At 43.0% G+C, this 25,638-nt stretch overlaps 1 protein-coding gene across 1 annotated transcript in view; it reads left to right on the forward strand.

Moving 5' to 3' along the window:
* The window catches only part of LOC122554107 (atrial natriuretic peptide receptor 2-like), a 99,019-nt gene that overhangs the window by 22,830 nt on the left and 50,551 nt on the right, over positions 1–25,638 (forward strand). The window contains exons 6-15 of the mRNA XM_043698591.2: positions 2,105–2,207; positions 2,978–3,123; positions 4,819–4,891; positions 4,978–5,125; positions 9,321–9,407; positions 13,801–13,944; positions 20,912–21,033; positions 21,128–21,269; positions 24,062–24,110; positions 24,212–24,319. Of these exons, the coding sequence (XP_043554526.1) occupies positions 2,105–2,207; positions 2,978–3,123; positions 4,819–4,891; positions 4,978–5,125; positions 9,321–9,407; positions 13,801–13,944; positions 20,912–21,033; positions 21,128–21,269; positions 24,062–24,110; positions 24,212–24,319 (1,122 nt within the window). The remainder of the gene's footprint in view (positions 1–2,104; positions 2,208–2,977; positions 3,124–4,818; positions 4,892–4,977; positions 5,126–9,320; positions 9,408–13,800; positions 13,945–20,911; positions 21,034–21,127; positions 21,270–24,061; positions 24,111–24,211; positions 24,320–25,638) is intronic.

The following is a 25,638-nucleotide window of genomic DNA, read 5'->3' on the forward strand; positions in this document are numbered from 1 at the left end:
CTGTGTAATATTCCATCAATGTGGCAAGGATCAGGTGGATAGGTTGGAGGTTAGCTTGTGTGCTCCCTTCAATTTCACCTCTGTATGTTCCTGATGAAGATTCCTTGATGTATTCGGCACCTTCCCAAGTCAATGTTCTCCATTTCGGACAGTCACAAGCCAAGTCCACAGGAATGGTCAATCCTTGCAAGGAGACATTGAGGATGTTCTTAAGCCATCTCCACTGCCTTCCCTCCTGCCATGACTGAGTTCAGATTAGAGCAATCCCTTTGAGAAGCAAATGAATGTCTGGCCAAACAGAGCTAGCTCAAATGATTCATGCCTCAAGGTTAAATAAGATTTTCTTTGTTCTTTTGTGGCACATGGGCATCACTGGCTGCTCAGTATTTAGTGCCCATTCTTAATTGCCCCCTCAAAGGTGGGGGTGAGCTGCCTTCTTGATCCACTGCAGTCCATGTGCTGTGGGTTGACCCATACCACCATTAAGGAGGGAATGCCAGGATTTTGACCAGTGACACTGAAGGGACCACAGTATATTTCCAAGTCAGGATGGTGAGTGTCTTGGAGGGGAGTTAGCTGTTGGTGGCTCTCCATGTATCTTTTGCCCTTGTCCTTCCAGATGGAAGTGGTCATGGGTTTGGAAGGTGCTGTCTGAGGATCTTTGGTGAATTTCTGCAGGGCATCTCATAGATAGTGTGCACTGCCGCAACTGATCATTGGGGATGGAGGAAGTGAATGCTTGTCGATGTGGTGCCAATTAAGTGGGCTGCTTTACCTGATGGTGTTGAGCTTTGTGAGTGTTGTTGGAGCTGCACTCATATAAGCAAGTGGGGAGTATTCCATTACTCTACTGTGTTATACCTTGTAAAAGATGGACAAGCTTTGGAGAGTCAGGAGGTGAGTTACTTGCCGTAGTATTGCTAGCCTCTGACCTGTTCTTGTAGGCATTTTATTTATATGGTGAATCCAGTGGCATTTCTAGTCAATGATAACCTCTGGGAAGTTGCTAGTTGGTGATTCAGTGATGGTAATACCATTGAATCTCAAGAGTGGTGGTTGGATTGTTTCTTGTTAGAAATGGTCATTGCTGGAATATGTGTGGAACAAATATTACTGACCACTAATCAACCCAGTCTGGATATTATCCAGAGCTTATTTTATTCCAACATATTCGGCTTTGGTTGTTTTAGGAGAGGCACATTCTTAGAATCAGTAGTAATGTTAGAAAAGTATATAATTCAGTGAGATACGAAATTTTGCACCAGAAAACCAATCCTCGTGGGCAGCACGGTGGCACAGTAGTTAGCACTGCTGCGTCACAGCGCCAGAGACCCGGGTTCAATCCCCACCTCAGGTGACTGTCTGTGTGGAGCTTGCACGTTCTCCCCATGTCTGCGTGGGTTCCCTCCATGTGCTTTAGTTTCCTCCCACAGTCTAAAGATGTGCAGGTTAGGTGAATTGGCCATGCTAAATTGCCCTTAGTGTTAGGTGAAGGGGTAAATGTAGGGGGATGGGTGGGTTGCGCTTCGGAGGGCCAGTGTGAACTTGTTGGGCTGAAGGGCCTGTTTCCACACTGTAATGTAATCTAATCCAAATGCTGGGCCACCTGAATGCAATTAAGAGTCAACTACATTGTGGTGGGTCTGGAGTTACATGCCGGCCAGGCTGGATAAGAATGGCAGACTCCCTTCCCCAAAGGACACCAGTGAACCAGATGGGTTTTCCAAAAATTGATTGTATTGTCATGATCATAATTAGACTCTTAATTCTGGATTTTTATTGAGTTTGAAAACCGTTATCTGCCATGATGGGATCCGTACCCAGGTCCTCAGAACATTAACTGATTTCTGAATTAATAGGTTAGCAAAAAGACCACGGGGATGTCATTCAAAACACTCTGGAGTCAGATTCGCAACTTGTGGGGCGAAGAAATTTCTCCTTGCTGTATTCCTTAAGGTTCAACCTCTTCTCCTGGATTGTTCTGGATTCCCCAGGCAGAAGAAACAATCACTCACATCAAATAACCATTACATCTTGCTTGCCAAACCCCTTCAGAATTCTCTATGCTTGATTTATGTACCTGTCATTCTTGCTTTATTCTTAGGTGGTCTTGATCCATGTAGGAGTGACTTCCCTCATTGCCCATGTTAAAGTTGGACATATGCATGCTGCCTTGGAAGCAAAGACAACTGTAATAAGTGGACAAGGTATTGCTTTAGTTGGTTCTATTTATAACATTAAACTGTATATGGGCTGTATTTTCTCATGTTTCCAAGAGATATAGATCATGGAAATATTGGTAAAAATAACATTCCCATAGCCCCTGTCTCAGAGAGAGAGAGAGATGGATGGTGGTACTTTAACCTGAAGGTCACTATGTCTCAGGCGAGGGGTGAAGTTGAGGAGGTGAGACCTTTGTCGTAAGCTCAGATTTAACCCCACACTGTTGGCAACAGTCTGCTTTCAGTGAACTGAGCTAACCGACTCCCAGCCCCAGTTTTCTCTCAATAAGAAAGCACTTTTTGGAATGAGAACCACACCTTCTCCACAAGCCCACAAAAGAAAAGATCAGACTTTTACTAAAAAAAGTCGTAGAAAGCATGTAGGGGTGTGGGTAAAGAGCTGGAAAATGGGATTAGAATAGTTAACTGGCTGTTATTGACCAACATAGACTCAATGGGCCGAAGGGCTTTATTCTGTGCAGTGGACCTCTATGACTCTGTTCACAGCTTTCACTTTCAATAAACAACATAGTTCCTTCCTGCACCCATGATTACTCTGAGCAGTGCCACAGGAGACCTATTAACAACTTAGAAATTTTGTGTGTGGTATGTCTATAAAATGAATACTTTATTTCTTCTCATTGTTCCTTCTCATTGTTACGACACTGCTATCTAATAAAATAATTGCACAGAAACTGAATTTTTCCAAATTGTCTTCAATGCAATGAGCTTGGCTTTAAACCTGTGTGTATTAGTTTGTGACGATGGTGTTTGCGATGGGGGTGAGCGATGTGACACCTGTCCTGCTGACTGTGGAGTCTGCCCAATGGCGATTGGCATCAAAATTTCCATAGGACTTCCTATTGCCGTGTTCGGTAGCGGCTTTATACTCACCCTGGTGGTAGGTAACGATATTCCTCCTCCTCTACTTCAGTTTATCTCTTTAATTGCATTGTGATTGTTCATTTTAAAACAAAGAAATAAAGGTCAGAATTTTATTTAAATGGAGAAAAACTGCAGAAAGCTGCAACTCAAAGGGACTTGGGGGAACTTGTGCACAGAATTCCAGCACACAGGGACAGCAGGTAATCGGGAAGGCTAATGGAATGTTGGCCATTATTTCAAGGGGGTTAGAGTATAAGAGTAGGGATGTCTTACTGCAACTGTACAAGGTACTAGTGAGACCAAATCAGGAGCACTGTGAGCAGTTTTGCTCTCCTTATTTAGGAAAGATATAATTTCCTTGGAGGCAGATCAGAGAAGGTTCACTAGGATGATCCCTGGGATGGAGGGATTATCTTATGAGCAAAAGCTAAACAGGTTGGGACCCTACTCACTGGAGTCTAGCAGAGTGAGAGGTGATCTCATTGAAACATATCAGATTCTTAAGGGGCTTGACAGGGTCAATGCTGAGAGGATGTTTCCCCTCACGGGAGAGTCTAGGACCAGAGGGAACAGACTCAGACTAAAGGGGCACTAATTTAAGACTGAGATAAGGAGGAATTCCTTCTCCCAGAGAGTTGAGTGTCTCTGGAACATCTTGCCATAGAGAGCTGTGGGGGGCAGAGTCCTTGTGTATATTTAAGGCTGAGATAGATTCTTGGTCAATCGGAGAATCAAGGATTATGGAGAAAAGGCAGGAAAGTGAATGTAAGGAATGTTGGGTCAGCCATGATCACATTGAATAATGAAACAGGTTCATGAGGCACAATAGTGCACCCGTTCATTACTAAGATAGAAAGTTGTGGATGCACCAATTATCGACCTTTCCTTCACCAGTTGAGGATTCACACTGTCACCCTACCTCTGAGGTCGGATTTCTGAATCTTTCCTTTCAGGATGGGAATTTGCAGAGAGAGGGAGTAACTGTTGCTCAGGATTTTCCTTTATGTCTCCATTCAAGGCAGGGAGAGAGATAGAGAGACAGGAGATGTTTTCTCTTTCAGAGGCTGGGTGTTCCTACTGCATTGTACAAACGCAAAGCAGTAGCCACTCACCCAGGAATGAATCAGGTTTTGTGACCATGCTGAATATTCACTATGGATGTGCAAATAGTCCTGGCTGAGAACAGAATCCAGGAGGAGCTTGGAATGGAGGGTGCAGGTAGGTTCGTGTAACTAGAGATTTTATGGATATTGAGAGGGTCATGGAGAGATTTGGACCTAAAGAAAGTATATTAAACAGGAGGTGAACGGAAGGATAGAAACTGTGGACGGGCATTAAGAAGTGGGTCTAAGTAAGGATTAGTGGGCAGGCTTGGTGGGCCAAAGGGCCTGTTCCTGTGCTGTATTGTGTTGTATATGTAATACACCTGATATGCTGAGATGATAACTCACAGCATCAATTGGTTTGGAGGTGCCGGTGTTAGACTGGGGTGTACAAAGTTAAAAATCACACAACACCAGGTTATAGTCCAACAGGTTTATTTGGAAGCACTAGCTTTCAGAGCACTGCTCCTTCAAGGAGCAGCGCACCAAAAGCTAGAGCTTCCAAATAAACCTGTGGGACTATAACCTGGTTTAGTGTGATTTTTAACACAGCATCAATAATCTTTGTTGTCCAATCTGGTTTATTTCTCATGTGTATTTCTTTCTAGTGGCTCCAATACCAAAAGCAGAAGATGCTCTGGGATGAGAGCTGGATCATCAATCTGAATGAAATTAAACTAGGTATGTGTATATGCTCAGAGTGTTCACAGAAATGTTCTGTTGGCTCTCTTTGAGTCTCATTTCCAGTTACTGTTTTGTCTTTGTAGGGAGAGGTATCACGGCAGCTGCTGGCAGCATCATCACTGTCCAACAAGCCAGTGGCAACTCGGTCACAAGTCTCATGACAGATGTTACCACGAACACATGCGTTGCTAGCCCATCACATAAACAACAATTTATCCAGAAGGGGATTTAGTAAGTTTACAGTCCAGTCACATACTTGTATCGATCCTTGTAGTTTCGGGATATGTGGATACTCTGGGAAAGTGGAATCAGGCTTGATCTTGTTGACTGTTGGAGCAATTTGATGGGTTGAACGGGCTATTCATAGAGTCATACAGCACGGTAACAGACCCTTTGGTCCACGCCAACCAACTTGCCCAAACTAAAATAGTCCCACTTGCCTGCATTTGCCCCAAATCCCTCTCAACCTTTCCCACTCATGTACCTATCCAAATGCCTTTTAAATGTTCTATTTGTACCTGCATTTACCACATTCTCTGGCAGTTCATTCTACACATGAGCCACCCTTTGTGTAAAAAGGTCCCTTTTAAATCTCTCTCCTCTCGCATTAAAGATGTACTCTCTAGTTTTGAACTCCACTACCCAAGAGAAAATATCTTGGCTATTTACCCTATCAATACTCCTCAGAGAGTGGTACGTGTATGGAATGAGCTGCCAGAGGAAGTGGTGGAGGCTGGTACAATTCCAACATTTAAAAGGCATCTGGATGGGTATATGAATAGGAAGGGTTGAGAGGGATATGTGCTGGGTGCTGGCAGGTGGGACTAGATTGGGTTGGGATATCTGGTTGGCATGGACGGGTTGGATCAAAGGGTCTGTTTCAATGCTGTACATCTCTGGCTCTATGACTCTATGATGTTATAAACCTCTATAAGATCACTCCTCAGCCTTGATTCTTGTTGCTCTGTTTTACGGCTCTTATTTAATTTGTTTTCTGGTTTAGTTAAAGCCAGCGCCCAAACATTGGTAATAAAACTGTGTCAAAGTAAATGTGACATGGGGCCTCAACCTAAATATCACATGTTGATATAACTACCTGCAATAAATGTTTGCTGCTCACAATTCTGCTGTTGTCTATGATCAATACTGGTTCCAATTGGTTATTACAGAATCAGAAAGTCATTGACTCATATAAAGTTGCTCCTTGGAGTTCCCAATGACAATAGGTTAGAAACATGCCAGGTTTCCCCCTGCCTTGGATGCCCCGATATTACTGGTGCCTTCACCCAAGTAGGAAAGTGACTGCATATAAGCAGCTAGTACCTGAGAGGGCTTGGGGTGGCACGATAGTTCAGTGGTTAGCTCTGCTGCCTCACAGCACCAAGGACCCAGGTTTCATTCCAGCCTTGAGCGACTGTCTGTATGGAGTTTGCACATTCTCCCCGTGTCTGCGTGGGTTTACTCCTAGTGCTCTGGTTTCCTCCCATAGTCAAAAGATGTGCAGGCCAGGTAAATTGGCCATGCTAAATTGACCATTGTGTTGGGTGTATTAGTCAGAGGGAAATGTGTCTGCGTGGTTACTTTTCAGAAGGTCAGTGTGGACTTGTTGAGCCGAAAGGCCTGTTTTCACACTGTAGGGAATCTAATCTAATCTACATCAGCTCCAGGTAAAGAACAGGCATAGCAAAGTTGTGAGAGGGACTTACTCATCCTTTCCATTTCACTTTCCTATTATATAAAGCAGCGAGTACCTGAGACGGTTAACTAACATCAAGAGACAAGCTCCACCCATCAGTATATAAAAGACTGTTTGCAAGGGGAAGCCAATGAATTGTTTATCAGCTGTTCTGTATAAGAATGATGTGGAGGTGCCGGTTTTAGACTGGGGTGCACAAAGTCAGACGTCACACGACGCCAGGTTATAGTCCAACAGGTTTATTTGAAATCACAAGCTTTCGGAGCACTGCTCCTTTATTAGTGGAGGGAAGTGTATTTAGTGTGAATGACCTCTATCTGTACTTGGTATGCTTCCCTCCTCTTCACCTGATGAAGGAGCAGCTTGTGATTTCAAATAAACCTAGAGCTGTGTGATTTCTGACTCTGTATAAGAATGTTGAATAGTCGTAGTGGTATTGTGAATTTTCCTTAAATCTAACTTGAGTTATTACCATGAACATTCATATAACTTAGACTTAATATAACTAGCACCTAAGTATAATAACCCTATTCTGTCTTTTAAGACTGAGCCCATCTTCTGCCAAAGATTGTGTGTGGGCTTCCTTCCCTGCTTGGCATCAGAAATGATTCGGAGATACCGGTGTTGGACTGGGGTGTACAAAGTTAAAAATCACACAACACCAGGTTATAGTCCAACAGGTTTAATTGGAAGCACACTAGCTTTTGGAGCGACGCTCCTTCATCCACAATCACCTGATGAAGGAGCGTCGCTCCAAAAGCTAGTGTGCTTCCAATTAAACCTGTTGGACTATAACCTGGTGTTGTGTGATTTTTAACTTGGCATCAGAAATGTAGACTAATATCAATAGGAAGGATTGGGAGCAGTGAATCTACCCAAGGCATCTCAGATCGATAGAAGCACAATAGTATTGCATTGCGAAGGGCTGGAGAAACTCCATTGATCTGGCGCTGAGGTGGGTGGGATATGGTAACATTTCAATCCAAAGCCTATTCCTCAGAAATGAAAGGGGTTGGAAAATCAGGTGATTTTTTTAAAATGTTGTTGACAAAGGGAAGGAGAAGCTAGTGGAACAAGTTGAGGGTGTCCAGAGCAAAAGATAAAGGGAGTATTCATGGTGGGAAAGGAGTGATTAAGGCACAAAATAGGTGTTAATGATGAATGAGAATAGTGGAGAATAGATAGACTCTATTGAGAGCAAGTCCATGCCAAAAAGAGAAAGGTGGGAGGAAGAGGGTGCAATCAAAATATGATTTTCACCATTTTCTATCATGGGATTGGAACCCAGGTCTACACAACATTAGCTCTGTTCTGGATTGGTAGGCCAATGGTATCAGTACTACACCATGGATCCTGCATCCACTGCTATTTGTGGAAGACGTTCTGAACACCTACCACACTTTGTGTGTCGAAGTGCTTCCTAACATCTCTCCTCAAAGGTCTGGCCCTAGTTCTTAGACTATGTTGGAAATGTGTTGCTGGAAAAGCGCAGCAGGTCAGGCAGCATCCAGGGAACAGGAGAATCGACGTTTCGGGCATAAGTCCTTCTTCAGGCTTATGCCCGAAACGTCGATTCTCCTGTTCCCTGGATGCTGCCTGACCTGCTGCGCTTTTCCAGCAACACATTTCCAGCTCTGATCTCCAGCATCTGCAGACCTCATTTTCTCCTTCTTAAACTATGTCCCTAGTTCTAGAATCCCCAACCAGTGGAAAAAGTTTCTCTTTATCTACCCTGACCTTTCCTGTTAATATCTTGAAGATTTCAATCAGATCACCCTTTAACCTTCTAAGTTCTTGAGAAAACAGGCCTAACAGGTATAACCCCTCCTCATAACCTAACCCCTGAAGTCCCAGTATCATTCTTGTAAACTTACGTTGTATACCTTCCAAGACCAATCTATCCTTCCTAAGGTGTGGTGCCCAGATCTGCTCACAATGCTCCAAGTGGGGTCTAACCAGGATTTTGTATAACTGCAGCATGACTTCTGCATCTTTGTAAGCCATAACTCACATGCAGATAGAGGACATTCGGCCCACCAGGTCTGCACCAATCCTCCAAAGAGCATCTCACCACAATCCCCACTTTATCCCTGTAATCCCACATTTTCTGTAATCCACCTAACCTGCACTTCATTGGACTGTGGGAGGAAACTAGAGCACCCAAAGGAAACCCACACAGACACGGGGAGAATGTGCAAATTCCACACAGTCACCCCAGGCTGGAATCAAACTGGGTCCCTGGTGCTGTGGGCAGCAGTGCTAACCACTGAGCCACTGTGCTGTCCTAAACATTCCATCTTCTAGATATAAAAGCCAGTATACCATTAGATTTCCTGAATATTTTCTACCACATATTTACAGCCACCAGTGTTGAGGAGTGCACTGGGAGCAGCATTGAGAATAGGTCTGATAGCTTCCTGCAGGAAAGTAAGGCAGACCATAAGAGAAAAACTGAAAGACAATCAATATATATTTGAAACAAAAACAGAAATTGCTAGTGAAGCTCAGCAAGTCTGGCATTATCTGTGGAAAGAAATCAGACATTTCGAGTCCAGTAATTCTCCATCAGAGTCAGCAATTTTTGTGTTTGTTTCAGATCTCCAGCATCCACTGTTCTTTGTTTGACTTCAATGTATGTTTGACCAAAATTATTTTTGAAAAAGCCAGGAATGATACAGTGCATCATGGTTTTAATTTACTCTTGTTAATCCCTTTTCCTTTTTCTTGTAGTGATGGCCAAACAGTGGCTATTAAAAGGATTCCCAAGAAAACATTCACTCTCTCAAAAACGGTCAGGAAAGAAGTAAAGCAAGTGAGGTGTGTATAAATATCTGAGCAATGATATATCAAAGGCAAACAGAAAACATGTTTTATGTAATTCAATTTAAAATATCAAGGAGCACGGCATTGGTCAGAGTATTGAGTACAGGAGTTGGGAGGTCATGTTGCGGCTGGACAGGACATTGGTTAGGCCACTGTTGGAATATTGCGTGCAATTCTGGTCTCCTTCCTATTGGAAAGATGTTGTGAAACTTGAAAGGGTTCAGAAAAGATTTACAAGCATGTTGCCAGGGTTGGAAGATCTGAGCTACAGGGAGAGGCTGAACAGGCTGGGGCTGTTTTCCCTGGAGCATCGGAGGCTGAGGGGTGACCTTATAGAGGTTTACAAAATTATGAGGGGTATGGATAGGATAAATGGACAAAGTCTTTTCCCTGGGGTCAGGGAGTCCAGAACTAGAGGGCGTAGGTTTAGGGTGAGAGGGGAAAGATATAAAAGAGACCTACGGGGCAACTTTTTCATGCAGAGGGTGGTACGTGTATGGAATGAGCTGCCAGAGGATGTGGTGGAGGCTGGTACAATTGCAACGTTAAAAAGGCATTTGGATGGGTATATGAATAGGAAGGGTTTGGAGGGATATGGGCCGGGTGCTGGCAGGTGGGACTAGATTGGGTTGGGATATCTGGTCGGCATGGACGGATTGGACCGAAGGGTCTGTTTCCATGCTGTACATCTCTATGACTTTATGGCATCTATCGTCACTTAAATGAGAGAACTTTAAATTGATAAAAAGACAAATATGTTGTTAAAACCTTGTTTATTGCACTAATCAGCACAAAGGCAAGAATGCCAAATGTCAAACTTATATTAGAAAAGAAAACAGTGCTGTTAAGGATGGCGTTCAGATTGGCTGAGATTGACATGGAGAAAGCTATGGAGGAAGGTACCATAGGCTCCCCAAGCTCTTTCACGGACCAAGGCTAGACCTTGTGTTTTGTTTGCAGAGACCAGGTCCCTGTGTGTGAATGTGAGATGTTTCTAGCAAAACATAAATAAGTCACATTACAAACTCAAATGATTATCTTCATTTTTTGGTTAGTGTATTTAACACAAATACAAACTGAAAGAAGTGCTGATGCTGTAAATCAGAAACAAAAACAGAAGTTGCTGGAAAAGCTCTGCAGTTCTGGCAGCATCTGTGAAAAGAAATCAAAGTTAACATTTCAGGTCCAGTGACCCTTCCTCAGAACTGCTCCGAGGAAGGGTCACTGGACCCAAAACATTGATATTAACACACTCTGAATTATTTAGCAATTGCTGCCCCATCACAGAATATGAACCATGGTCTATCAGCCTGCACTTCCAAAGCCCAAGTTTACTGTCAGATGGAATTCTAAAATATTTCAGAAATACTCAAGTTCTGTATTACCAAGTGACTACTCACAATATGAGAGTGAACCTGCTGAGTGACACCGAGAATTATTCTTTGATTGTTATGATTTAAGGACCATTTAAAAAAGTACCTTTAGTCCAGTTTCAATACTTAGACGTGTTTGGTTGCTGCTAAATTCAGGGAGAGGAAAAGGCAATTAAATACACACAGCATGGGAAAGCTGATGGCCTCATGATACAGGTCATTGTGCTATAACGTGTGTTTTGTCAATGGAAATTTGCTGTAACACAATTAACAAATTTGGGACACTGTTTCTAAAATGCAAACTTTTAAAGCATGTATCAGTTATAACATGATTATGCCCCTATTCATTTACAGAGGAACCTTGATTATCCTGCATTCGATTATTCACATTTCGGATCATCCAGCAAGATTGCAAGGTCCTGATGCTTGGCTAAACACTGTCATCCAGCATTCGATTATCCAAACATTCGATTATCCGAACAAAATACTCCCTGTTCGGATAATCGAGGTTCCTCTGTAAATGGTGCTGCTATTATATGATTTTCTTATAACATGGGATTGCATGAGAAAGAAACTATAGCTATAGCAGAACTGATTGTATTACCACTCGGCTGTTAATCCAGAAACTCACCTTATGTTCTGGGGAGCCGGATTTGAATCCCACAAAGCAGGTTGTGGAATTTGAATTCAGAAACAAAAAATTTGGAATTAAGACCGTACTGATGACCATGAAATCATTGTTGATTGTCACGAAAAGCTTATCTGGTTCACTAATATCTAGGGAAGGAAATTGCCATCTTTACCTGGTCTGGCCGACACATTACTCCAGAGCCACATCAATGGGGTTGACTCTTCACTGCCTGCTGAAATTGTGTAGCAAGCCACTCAGTTGTATACCCCAGTGGTTCCAGAAGACAGATCACCACCACCCTCTCAAGGGCAACTTGGGTTGGGCAATATATGATGGCCCAGCAGTGATCCCCATACCCAACAAGTGAAGAAAGGAAGCAAAACATCCTCTAGCTCTCCTGATAGTTCCTTACTGCTCAAACATTATCATGCTGCTGGGAAAATGGCAAGAGATGGTGTACAAGCAAATAGATTGGATATAGAACAGCAGAAAATAAGGCTGTGTTATTTAAATTAAACAAATAAATGGAAGGAGAGGGGTATAAGCATTGATGTAAGATACAGACAGAATATGAGAGCAAGACATGAGCAAGGAGATAGGACTGGCTTAGTCATAGGAGACAGAGAGTAGCGGTGGAAGGATTCTTTTTGGAATGGAGGGCTGTGACTAGTGATGTTCCACAGGGATCAGTGCTGGGGCCTCTGCTGTTTGTGATCTACATAAATGATTTGAAGGAAAACATAGCTGATCTAATTAGCAGGTTTGTGGATGATACAAAGATTGGTGAAGTTACGGATAGTGGGGAGGATTGTCAGAGGATACAGCAGGCTACAGATCAGTTGGAGGCGTGGGCAGAAAAATTGCAGATGGAGTTTAATCTGGGCAATGTGAGGTGATGTATTTTGAAAGGTCAAGTACAGGTGGAAATCATATAGTGAATGGCAGAACCCTTAAGATTATTGATATGCAGAGGGATCTGAGTGTGCAGGTCCACAGATCGCTGAAGGTGGCAACGTAGGTAGATAAGAGAGTAAAAAAGGCTTATGCCATGCTTGCCTTCATTGGAAGCGACATTGAGTTTAAGGATAAACAAGTTATGCTGTAGCTTTATAGAACGTTAGTTAGGCCACACTCGGAATATTGTGTACAGTTCTGGTCACCAAACTACCAGAAAGATGTGGATGCTTTGGAGAGGGTACAGTAAAGGTTTACCAGGATGTTGCCTGGTCTGGGGGATATTAGTGGTGAAGAAAAGTTGGATAGACTGGGTTTGTTTTCACTGGAACACGAAGGTTGAGGGGTGACCTCATAGACGTTTAGAAGATGGTGAATGGCATGGATACAGTGGGATATATGAGGCTTTTTTCCAGGGTAGAGGGGTCAATTGCTAGAGGACACAGGTTCAAGGTGTGGAGGGGGGATGTTGAAAAGAGATGTGCAAGGCAAATGTTTCACTCAAAGGGTGGTGAGTACTTGGAACATGCTGCCAGATGAGGTGGTGTTAGCAGACACAATAGCAGCGTTAAAGAAACACCTGAATGAATACATGATTAGGAAGGGAATAGAGGGATATGGATCCTGTAAGGGAAGACAGTTTTAGTATGGAAGGGCAAAATGTATTGGCGTATGCTTGGAGGACCGAAGGGCCTGTTCCTGTGCTGTATTATTCTTTGTTCTTTGACAACCACAAAATCACAAGACTTTGGTGCAGAAGTAGGTTATTTAGCCCATCAAATCTGCTCTGCCATTCAATGAGATGAGTTAGCAGGAGACTTTTACCTTGGATCAGAAGATCGAGAGATGTTATTCTGCAACAAAAGGGCATTTTAAGAATGAAGTTAGGGCAATAGATTAATAATCCAAAACATACAACTTATATTGATATGTAGCTGAAAATGTGTTGCTGGAAAAGCGCAGCAGGTCAGGCAGCATCCAGGGAGGGCTTCAGGAGGGCTTATGCCCGAAACGTCAATTCTCCTGTTCCCTGGATGCTGCCTGACCTGCTGCGCTGTTCCAGCAACACATTTTCAGCTCTGATCTCCAGCATCTGCAGACCTCACTTTCTCCTATGTTGATATGTACACAACATATTGATGCTTAGTTTATATGATAAATAATCAATGGTTATGTGAATCTGTTATCTGTGAAAATATTATGAGTGAGATGACTGAAAATGTGGTGTAAGATGAACCACCATTGACATCACTGATTTTCGGTGAAGTATCTTCGTTCCCAAAATATTGAAACATACCCAGAATGATGTACAATAAAGATGAAATGTAACCAATGTTTGTGGTGTTTGAATGCCCCTGTCCTTTATGTAATGTTAGTTAAAGGTGTTTCAGGAGATTTTATTCTTCACTTGCATTTCTGTTCATTCCAGGGAACTTGATCATCCAAATCTGTGCAAATTTATTGGAGGATCTGTCGAGGTGCCCAATGCCACCATAGTTACTGAATACTGTCCAAAAGGGAGCCTGGCCGATGTTCTATTTAACGATGACATCCCCTTGAACTGGGGATTCAGGTACAGAAGGACATCAAAAATAACTTCATGATCTCAGTGAGCTTGAAGGCATCTGCCACTTTCATCCCTGAATTGGAATCATTTTGACACATACACCTCCATTGTGTTCACTCCTGTCTCTCTGCTCAAATGCCTTGACTACCTCAAGATCGACAAGTCCAATGCTCCAGCAACCTCCTGCCTCGAATCCTCCATATAGTTAAGGTCATCTTAACCCCTCCTGGCTGATCCTGATTGGCATGAAGTTGCATTTCCCATCACCCCTGAGCTTGCTGGTTAACTGTTGTATAAATCCATTATCTCACTTGTTTACATTGGCTTGCAATCTGACAACTCCTTAATTTTAAACCTCATATCATATATAGTCAGCTACTTTCATATTCTCACCCAAACTGATTTCTGTAACATCCTGCAATCTCACAGCCTTTGAGATCACTGCAACCCCCAAACTCTGGTCTCTCACACATCTTCAGGTTTCCCTGCTCCACCACTGGTAACTTTGCCTTGAATTGCCCAGCTCCTAAACATTGGAATTGCCTCATTAACACCTAACTCTTTACTTCTCTCTCCACCGTTAGGACAGTCTTGAAGGCACAATACATTGATTGAACATCTAAGCCCCAGGACAAGGCTGTGGGAGCTCCTCACTGCTCCATCACTTTTCTTGCCTCATTCGGTCAAACATGGGAACACCTACTCATGGTTGAAAAGTGTTGAGAACTGCTTACCATTCTTCAGGTACTGAAGTAGTCTGTGCTGACAAGACATAAGACCTACACAACAGTCAGCCTTGGGCTGATAAGTGGCAAGCCACCTTCAAACATCAGACAGTGACCGTCTCCAACATGAGAGAAATCATCTCCTCATTCAACAACATTGCTGAATCCCGTATTAACATTCTGGGGGTTGCCATTAAACAGAAACTGTAGACCAGCCTTATTAAAGGCATACAAAGGGATTCTTTCACATATTAGCAATAGTTAGATTCATAAACAGTTAACCAGCAAGCTCAGGGGTGATGGGAAATGCAACTTCATGCCAATCAGGATCAGCCAGGAGGGGTTAAGATGACCTTAACTATATGGAGGATTCGAGGCAGGAGGTTGCTGGAGCATTGGACTTGTCGATCTTAAGGTAATCAAGGCATTTGAGCAGAGAGACAGGAGTGAACACAATGGAGGTGTATGTGTCAAAATGATTCCAATTCAGGGATGAAAATGGCAGATGCCTTCCAATCACTGAGATCGAGGTCTTTTCCCTGGGGTAGAGAAGTCCAGAATTAGAGGACATAGGTTTAGAGTGAGAGGGGAAAGATATTAAAATGGACATAAGGGACAACCTTTTCACACAGAGGGTGGTGCGTGCATGGAATGAGCTGCCATAGTGGAGGCTGGTACAATTACAGCATTTAAAAGGCATCTGGATGGTATATGAATAGGAAGGGTTTAGAGGGATATGGGCCAAATAATAAATGGGACTAGATTGGGTTGGGATATCTTGTCAGCATGGATGAATTGGACCAAAAAGGTCTGTTTCCATGCTGTAAATTTCTATGACTCTATAAAAACTGTCATGGTCATTGTTAGCAAGAATAGATTTCTCTTCCAGGTTTAATTGGTGGAATTTATTTTCCACCCACCATCCTGGTGCCATTTAACTCCATCTCCCCATTGTACAAGGCTGATCCCCTGGATTTTCAGTTCAGTAACATTCACACCATACCTGACACCCTCAGCTCAGAGCCTAAAGAATCCCTGCCCTGTGAATCCCCAGATCCAACAAACCTACCGACTTCAAATTCATTCCTGTCATCGCTGACAGACTGTGGCCCATCTAAAAGTGATCCACTGTTCACACTGCAATGTAACACTTCACCTGATGAAGGGGCAGTGCTCTGAAAGCTTGTGACTTCAAATAAACTTGTTGGACTATCACCTAGTGTCATCTGACTTTCTACTTCGCCCATCCCAGTCCAACACCAGCACCTCCACATTATGGCAACATATCCAACTCACCCATCAACCCTGTCTTTCCTGATCTGCATTACACCTTAATTCCTCAAACGCTCAAATTTATATTTCAAAATCTCTTCATGGCCTGCTCCCCATCCAGCAGCAACACCACTCCCCTCTCTGTCTGCTCGGTCACAGTATAAGGGTCTGAAAGAGTTAATATAAGGAATGCTTTAAGTACCACCCACTCTGCTAACCTTATGTGGGGGAATTTGAAAAAGAGTTTAGGATCTTAAAGGAGTAAGACTGACCATCCAAGTCCTCCACGTATTCACTATATTAGTGTGTACATATCAATGTAACTTGTGATCATACAATAAAGAAGAACCTCTTCTCATTAGATTACAAAGTGGTCTTCCTCCACCACTTAAGACAAAGGAGATCTGTAGATCCTACCCTGAAAGGCCATGGCATCAACAATTCAAACTTGTAGAGTTAAAGAGTCATACGGCACGCAAACAGACCTTTCAATCTAACTCAATCATACCCACCAAAATCCCAAACTAAACATAGAACATTGAGCATAGAACGTAGAATAGTACAGCGCAGTACAGGCCCTTTTGTCCTTGATGTTGTCCTGAGCATTGTATCCTACTCTAAGATCAGACTAACTTCATTTTACTCTCATCCATGTGCCTATCCAACAGTTGTTTAAATATCCCTAATGTATCTGGTTGTACTCCCACTGCTGACAGTGCATTCCACACAACCACCACTCTCTGAGTAAAGAACCTACCTCTGACATCTCCCCTAAACCTTCTTCCAATCACCTTAAAATTATGCCCCCGTGATAGCCATTTCCACCATCGGAAAAGTCTCTGGCTATCCACTCTATCTATGTCTTTCATCATCTTCAACACCTCTATCCAGTCACCTCTCATCCTTCTTCGCTCCAATGAGAAAAGCACCAGCTCCTTCAACCTTTCTTCATAAGACATGCCCTCCAGTCCAGGCAGCATCCTGGTAAATCTCCTCTGCACCCTCTCTAAAGCTTCCACATCCTTCCTATAATGAGGCGATCAGAATTGAACACAATATTCCAAGTCTGGTCTAACCAGGGCTGTATAGAGCTGCAGCATAACCTTACGGCTCTTAAACTCAATCCCCCTGCTAATGAAAGCCCAAACACCAAATGCGTTCTTGACAACCCAATCAACTTTGAGGGATCTATGGACATGGACCCCAAGATCCCTCTGTTTCTCCACACGGCCAAGAATCTTGCCTTTAACCCTGTATTCTGCATTCAAATCTGACCTTCCAAAGTGAATCACTTCACACTTTTCCAGGTTGAACTACACCTGCTTATCAGCCCAGCTCTGCATTCTGTCAATGTCCTATTGCAACTTACAACAGCCCTCCACACTATCCACCACTCCACCAACCTTTATGCCATTGGCAAATCACACTTACACCTCCTCATTCAAGTCACTTATAAAAATCACAAAAAGCAAGAGTCCTAGAACCGATCCCTGCGGAACACCACTGGTCACCGAACTCCAGGTTGGATATTTTCCATCTACCACCACCCTCTGTCTTCTGTGGGCCAGCCAAATCTGTATCCAGACAGCCAGATTTCCTTGTACCCCACATCCACTCCTCTACCTTCATCAATGTGTTTTGTCACATCCTCAAAGAATTCAGTAAGGTTTCTGAGGCATGAACTGCCCCTCACAAAGCTATGCTGACTATTTCTAATCAATCTTTGGTTTTCCAAGTAATCAGAATCCCTGTCTCTCAGAATCCTCTCGCTTCTTTACTCACCACAGATGTGAGACTGACTTGTCTGTAACTCCCAGGATTATCCCTATTCACTTTCTTGAACAAGAGAATAACATTTGCCCCTTCCAATCATCTGGCACTACTCCAGTGGACAGTGAGGAGCAAAGATTATCATCAAAGGTGCAGCAATCTCTTCTCACTTCCTGTAGTAACCTCGGGGTATATCCCATCTGGCTAGCTCCACTGTCCTATGTTTGGCCCATTTCCCTCCAAACCTTTCATAGTCATGTACCTATCCAAATATCTGATAAATAATGTAACTGTACCTAAATCTACCACTTCCTCTGGCAATTCATTTCTCATATGAACTACTCAATGTGTGAAAAACTTGCCCCTCAAATCCCTTTTACATCTTTCGCCTTTCACCATATAAATATGCCCCCTAGTTTTGAAATCCCCTATCGTAGGAGAAAGACCTTTGCTGTTCACCTTATCTATGCCCCTCATGATTTTATAAATCTCTAACAGATCACCCCTCAACCTCCTACGTTCTGGGAAAGAAAGTCTCAGCCTATCCAGCCTTTTTTTTTATCACTCAAACCCTCCAGTCTGCCAACAACCTGGTAAATCTTTTCTGAACCATCTTCAATTTGATAATATTTTTCCTTTAGCACGATGACCAGACCTGCACACAGTACATCGAAAGTGGCCTCACTAATGTCCTGCACAGCTTTAAGATGACATCCCAACTCCTATACTCAAGTAGACTAATCAGTAAAGTTAGATCACATGGGATTCAGGGTGAACTTGCCGATTGGATACAAGATTGGCTAAACACCTCTTTAGCCATCTTGTCTACCTGTGATGCAAATTTCAAAGAACTATGTACTTGAACCAATAGGTTTCTCTCTTCGACAATACTACCCAGGGGGCTACCATTAACTGTATAAGTCCATTTCTTGCCAAATACAATACCTCTCATTTATCAAAATTAAACTCAATCTACCACTTCTTAGCCCATTGACTCAATTGATCAAGACCCCTTTGTAATCTCAGATCATCTTTTTCAATTTTGACAATTTGAACATAGAACATAGAACATAGAACAATACAGCGCAGTACAGGCCCTTTGGCCCTCGATGTTGCGCCGATCCAAGCCCACCTATCCTATACTAACCCACTATCCTCCATATACCTATCCAATGCCCGCTTAAATGCCCATAAAGAGGGAGAGTCCACCACTGCTACTGGCAGGGCATTCCATGAACTTACAACTCGCTGAGTGAAGAACCTACCCCTAACTTCAGTCCTATATCTACCCCCCCTTAATTTAAAGCTATGCCTCCTTGTAATACCCGACTCCATACGCGGGAAAAGGTTCACACTGTCAACCCTATCTAACCCCCTAATCATCTTGTACACCTCAATCAAGTCACCCCTAAACCTTCTTTTCTCTAATGAAAACAGCCCCAAGTGTCTCAGTCTTTCCTCATACGATCTTCCTTCCATACCAGGCAACATCCTGGTAAACCTCCTCTGCACCCGTTCCAGTGCCTCCACATCCTTCCTATAGTATGGCGACCAAAACTGCACACAATATTCTAGATGCGGCCGCACCAGAGTCTTATACAACTGCATCATGACCTCAGGACTCCAGAACTCAATTCCTCTACCAATAAAAGCCAGTACGCCATATGCCTTCCTCACCGCACTATTTACCTGGGTGGCAACTTTCAGAGATCTGTGTACATGGACACCAAGATCCCTCTGCTCATCCACACTACCAAGTATCCGACCATTAGCCCAGTACCCCATCTTTTTGTTATTCTTCAGCTGGTGTCAACTGCAAACTTATGAACCGTGCTTCCTAAATTCTCATCCAAATCATTTATATAAATACCAAAGTGGAGGCAGGACCAATTCCTGACTACCTGTCACAGGTCTCCAGTCTGAAAAACAATCCTCCACCACCACCCTCTGTTTCTTATCGTCAAGCCAATTTTGTATCTAGTTGGGAAGTTCTCCCTGAATCCCATGTGATCTAACTTTACTAATTCGTCTATCATGCGGAACCTTGTCAAAGGCTTCACCAAAGTCCATGTCGACAACGTCTACCACCCTGAAAAATGTGTTGCTGGAAAAGCGCAGCAGGTCAGGCAGCATCCAAGGAGCAGGAGAATCGACGGAAGGGCTTATGCCCGAAACGTCGATTCTCCTGCTCCTTGGATGCTGCCTGACCTGCTGCGCTTTTCCAGCAACACATTTTTCAGCTCTGATCTCCAGCATCTGCAGTCCTCACTTTCTCCTAACGTCTACCACTCTGCCCTCTTCAATCCTTTTGGTTACATCTTCAAACAACTCAATTTCGTTAACGAGACGTGATCTCCCATGCACAAAGTTACGTTGTCTATACCTAATCAGTCCTTGCCTCTCCAAATGGATGTACATCCGATCACTCAGAATCTCGTCGAATTACTTACCCACCACTGATGTCAGACTCACAGATCTATATAGTTCCAAAGGTTGCTCCATAGTGACCAATAGTACAGTAAGCATGCTAAAGACCTTCTTAACCACCCTGTCTACTTGTGAGCAGTGGTTGATACAGAAATGTCCTCCAATCAACCTAAAATTTCTATTCTTTATATTCATTCACAGGTTTGTATTTATTGCCCAATCCTATCGTCCAGGGGTCAACTACATTAGTCTGCGTCTGGAGTCATGGCAACAACAGCAGCAGTTTCCTTCGGTCAAGGAAGGATATTAATGAACCATATGGGGTTTTCCCACAAAAACCAGCAATAGATTTATAGTTATTAAGCAACTCTTAACTTATAGTTTCTATTTTTAATTTCATTCAAATTCAACCATTTGCCCTGGTAGGATTTGAACGCAGACCCTCACAGCTTTACCTGGGTCTCACAATTAATAACCTCGTGATATTGCCACAAGGCCTTCACCTCACCTTTGTTCTAGCTTTTTCTGTGTATCACCTTCTTACCCCACCTGTACTCAGCTCCATACTGAACAATCCCTCCCCCTTTAGTCTCCCCATCACTCTTACTCATCCTGTTATATCCTGCTCTTCAAGAAATCTTTTCTGCAATTCTCCTAATAATTCCTCCGTCACTGCGCTCATTGCACATTTATCTCTTGCGACTTGTTCAGACACTTTAAAACATTTATTTTCCATGTTAAAGACTCTACGTAAATGTAACTCCTTGTTGTTGCTTTAGATTGTCATTTGCCACTGATGTGGCTCGGGCGATGGCTTACCTTCATCAGCACAGAATTTACCATGGGAGGCTACACTCAATGAACTGTGTCATCGATGATAGATGGGTTTGCAAAGTCTCAGGTAATTTTAGTCATGAAAGCTGGACAGGATATTGCATGCAGTGTCATAGTCAGGACTGCTCTTTGAACTGCTGTTTCAATTTTCTTTTGTGAAGACTATGGCTTAGCAGCCTACCGAAAGGACGATTTTGAGGAATTTTCTCCCACACTCAATGAAAGGGCAAGACGTATTACCTGTGCTCCAGAAGTATTTACAGGCTTGGTTTCCAATGTCACCCCAACTTCAGATGTTTACAGGTAACTTCACTCCAGTACAAACTGATCCTTTCACTGATTGCTCATGAGGTTGGAAAGATGATTGATGGAGATGCATTGGGAGTTTTGGATGTGGAGAGGTTGATGGAAATACATTGGGCTTTATGGATGTGGAGAGGTCATGGGAAGTGGACAGAATATTGTGGTGGAATTTTGTAGGACATGGATTTAATCATGGCTGGGTCCATTCTTTTGTAGAAATGTCAACACTTGGACAGGGTGAGGGAGCGGGAATGTTTCTGAGCACAATAGACTTCTTATCTTCTAGACAGATGGAGCAGTTGGAATCTCCCCCTTGGAGGTAAAGAGCTAAGAGGGGATTTGATTTGGCATTTTAAATCTTGAGGCTCTGAATAGAGGAGATAGGGGAAAAAAGACTGTTCCCATTAGTAAAAGGATCAAGTACCAGAGGACACAGATTTAAGGTGACTGGCAAATGATCCAGAGGGGACATGAGGAAAAATTGTTTTGTGCATCAAGGTAGTTAAGATCTGGAATGTACTGCTTGAGTCTGTGTTGGACACTGGTTCAGTTGTGGCCTTTGAAAGGTAATTGGAAATTGGAATAGCAGACTGCAGAGAAAAGTAGGAGATTCAGAGTGGTTGGATTTATCTTGCAGAGAGGTAGCATTAACATAATGGACTGAACGGTCCCCTTCTGTATTGTAACCATTCTGACTTTCTACTATTCTATGAGTTTCGATGAGTATTCATTGGTGAAAGAGGAAAGAAATCCAATGTGTGATTCAAAACAACCCTCTTCATCCAGAATGTGGTAAAACTGATTTGATTTGATTTGTTGCTATTACATGTATGGAGGACTTTGATTATCTGACATTCGATTATCCGAATATCGGATTATCTGGTAAGATCGCAAGGTCCCGATGCTTGGTTAAGCTATGTTATCTGGCATTCGATTTCCAGAATTCAATTAACTAAATGAAATACTCTGTGCCTATGCCCTTTGGATAATCGAGGTTCCTCTGTACCTAAGAACAGTGAAAAGCTGGGACAAGCCAACCAGGGACATGCATGGGAATTCCTAGAGACCTGGTTTCCAACCCACATGTTGAAGTAGACCCAGTATACAAACAATCTCAGAGCAAAACAGGAAATGACACCAGATCATATAAACATCAAGTGGATTAGAACTTCACGGGGGTCACACTGATGATGTTTCCTTGCACGGTGACGAAACGTTTACATGACAACCCACCAGCTTGGCGAGCTAACCAACAACAGCTCTTTTGTTTTGCTGACAATGAGGGAGAGATTGCTGTTTTTCCAACACAACACCAAGCATTCTATCTTGTGGAATTACGACAGACAGTTGAAGTAAATTGATGCATTTGCAAGTAGTTTAGATAAACGCATGAGGGAAATGGAAATGGATAAGGACGCTAGTAGATTTAAGTGAGGAATAATGGGACAAAGCTAAACTGGAGGCTAAAACCAGCATGGACTGTTGGGCCAAATACCCTGATCTTACCTTGTACATAGTATGTAACTCCTTGTAGATCAGATATTTAAAAAATAAAGTAACAATAAGGTCAAATACAGTTTTCAGTAACAATGGGAAACACTGGGATGAGATGTTTCCTGTTTCTGCAGGCCAAATTGATTCAAGAGTTGGGATTTCTTTAAATTCAAGGCAATTGGGTTGGTGCTGCTGGGATACAGATGGAGGATGCTGGGTAAGGAGGCAAGCTAGGCTGAAGTAGCCTACCTCTCCAGTGGGGTACCAGATCTCTCCAAAGTGGTCTCCTGGCCATTCAAACCAATCACAAAGTTCAGACCTGCTGCTGCCAGGACTAATCTGCACCCTACATATTCCTAACTCCCAAAATCTCATACAGGTGGAGGCAGCTGCTTCCAAGAAATGCAAAGGTATGAAAAGAGACTGGTCCCTCGGTCCCATTTCTGCAGAAATGGTGGTGCGATACCTGGTGTGCGAGAAACCTTATTTCCAGCCTCCTCTGCTGTTTTGCAATGACAGGAAGGAGGCTCTCCATCATTGCAAAAATTCAAGCCGAACAACTTGCTAAGAATGGGCCAGGGATTTTTATAAGAATCGCAAGATTGGACATTGTGGAATGACCATAAGGTATGGATATTAAGGTCTTATGGTACAGTATTAACAGCCTCTGCCTCTGAGCCAGAAACTCCTGGTTTGAGTCCCACTCCAGGGCCTGATGGCCAAGGAAGATGTGTTTAGAATGTGTTCAGCCAAACAGGTTGAGCATCATGACTTTTCAAGATGCACCAATGGTGGGCGATAAGAGTAGGAGAGAGCACTAGCCAGCAAAGTGATGGGAAAATAGTTGGTGCCTCAATGGGAAACTTTTGTGCTTCTTGATTGGCTCATTTCAGGATGCATAAGTAGGAATAAGACTGTCTATTGGCTGTTGAGCTGGGTGAATCAATCAGGTAGAAGAATTAAACCTCATTCTGATTTGATTTGCTTTATTATTGTCATGTACCTAGGTACAGCGGAAAGTTTTGTTTTGTGTGCAGTCCAGGTAGATCGTACCATACAAAGTGCATGAGGGTAATAGAATAGAGTGAGGAATACAATGTTATGGCTGCAGAGAGTGAGGTCAACATTAAATTTAAAATTTGAGAGGTCCATTCAGCAGTCTAATAACAGCAGGGAAGAAGATGTTTTGAGTCTATTTGGACATGTATACAAACGTTTATACCTATCATACATTTCTCATTCATGCATGAACTAGGGTTGTTTTCTTTCAAGTGAATGTCATCTTTTTCTGTATCCAGCTATTCCATTATACTGCTTGAAATTGCAACTCGCTGTGAGCCAGTCTCGGTAAGTATTTCGATTCTTGATTGCCAGCTTTCACAATGCAGTTCACAAACCTTCATTCACCAGAATTAAACTGCAATTTATTACATCCACATGCATTCAAGGGGGATATTGACCTCGATAAGGTTGAACCAACCTGGCGTCCCTATCTTCCCGAGATTAATGCCGGAAAGTCCAACAGCGATTGCCCAAACCAGGGTGACTACACCGAGGTAAAGTGCCTACTCAGTGATACCAGATCCTGCACATGTTTCAATGAATGCAAGCAACCTTAGGAGAATTTAGCTGAAAAATCAAATACAATTTACCACCTACCAAAATATTTTAATCTGTAGTTCTTGAGTAGCAGAGGGCACAGACAATCAGTGAAAGAATTTTGAAGATACTATTTTTTCTATATGTGGGAATGTACAGCCCCTAAGCATGTTGGAAGCAGATTTAATAATAACCTTCAAAAGGAAATTGCCTAAATATTTGAATAGTGAAAAGAATACAGAGTTTTAGCTGAAAAATATTTGAATCCAAAAATGACTCAGTAAGAGGAGACAGAGGTAGAAGGCTGTTTGTGTGACTGGAGCCCGGTGTGCAGTGGTGTATCACAGGGATCAGTGCTGGGTCTGTTATTGTTTGTGATATTTAGAAGTGATGTAGATGAAAATGTGGGGTGATGATAAGTTAGAGGTGTCATGAAGATTGTCTGGATGTGTGACAGTGAGGAGGAAGGTATTGGGTTATAGGAGGATATAGATGGATTGGTCAGAGGGAGAGATCAATGGCAGAAGGAATTTAACTTGGATAAATGTGAGGGGATTTACTTTGGAAGAAAGAACAAGTCAAGGGAGTACGTAATGAATGGTAGGACACTAGGAAGTTCAGGGGGACAGAGGGATCTTGAAGTACTTGTTCACAGATCCCTGAAGGTGGCAGGACAGTTAACAGGGGAGTTCAGAATGCATACAGGGCACTTGCCTTTATCAGTCAAGGCATTGATCATGAGAGCAGGGAGATCATGTTGGAACTGTACAGAACTTTGGTTCAGCCACAGCTAGAGTACAGTGTGTAGTTCCGGTCACCACCACTACAGGAAAAATGTGACTGCACTCAGGAGTGAGTGCAGAGGAGAATCACTAGGATATTGCCTGGGATAGAATATTTCAGCATGAAGAGAGGCTGGATAAGTTCAGGTTGGTTGCTATGAGCAGAGAAGGCTGAAGGGGGATCCTTATAGACATCTATAAGATTATGGAATCCCTATAGTGTGGAAACAAACCAATTGGCCCAACAAGTCCACTGACCCTCCAAAGAGTAACCCACCCATAACCTTTCCCCCTACCCTATTACTTACATTTGCCCCTAACTAATGCATCTAACCTACACTGCCCTGAATACTAGGGGCAATTTAGCACGGCCAATTTACCTAACCTGCACATCTTTGGATTGAGGGAGGAAACTGGAGTACCTGGAGAAAAACCCACGCAGACACGGGGAGAACGTGGAAACTCCACATAGATAGCCGCCTGAAGATGGAATC

This window comes from Chiloscyllium plagiosum, unplaced genomic scaffold, assembly GCF_037043375.1.
Source record: "Chiloscyllium plagiosum isolate Xiang-an unplaced genomic scaffold, Cpla_swu_hap1 HiC_scaffold_9, whole genome shotgun sequence".
Taxonomy (NCBI): Eukaryota; Metazoa; Chordata; class Chondrichthyes; order Orectolobiformes; family Hemiscylliidae; genus Chiloscyllium; species Chiloscyllium plagiosum.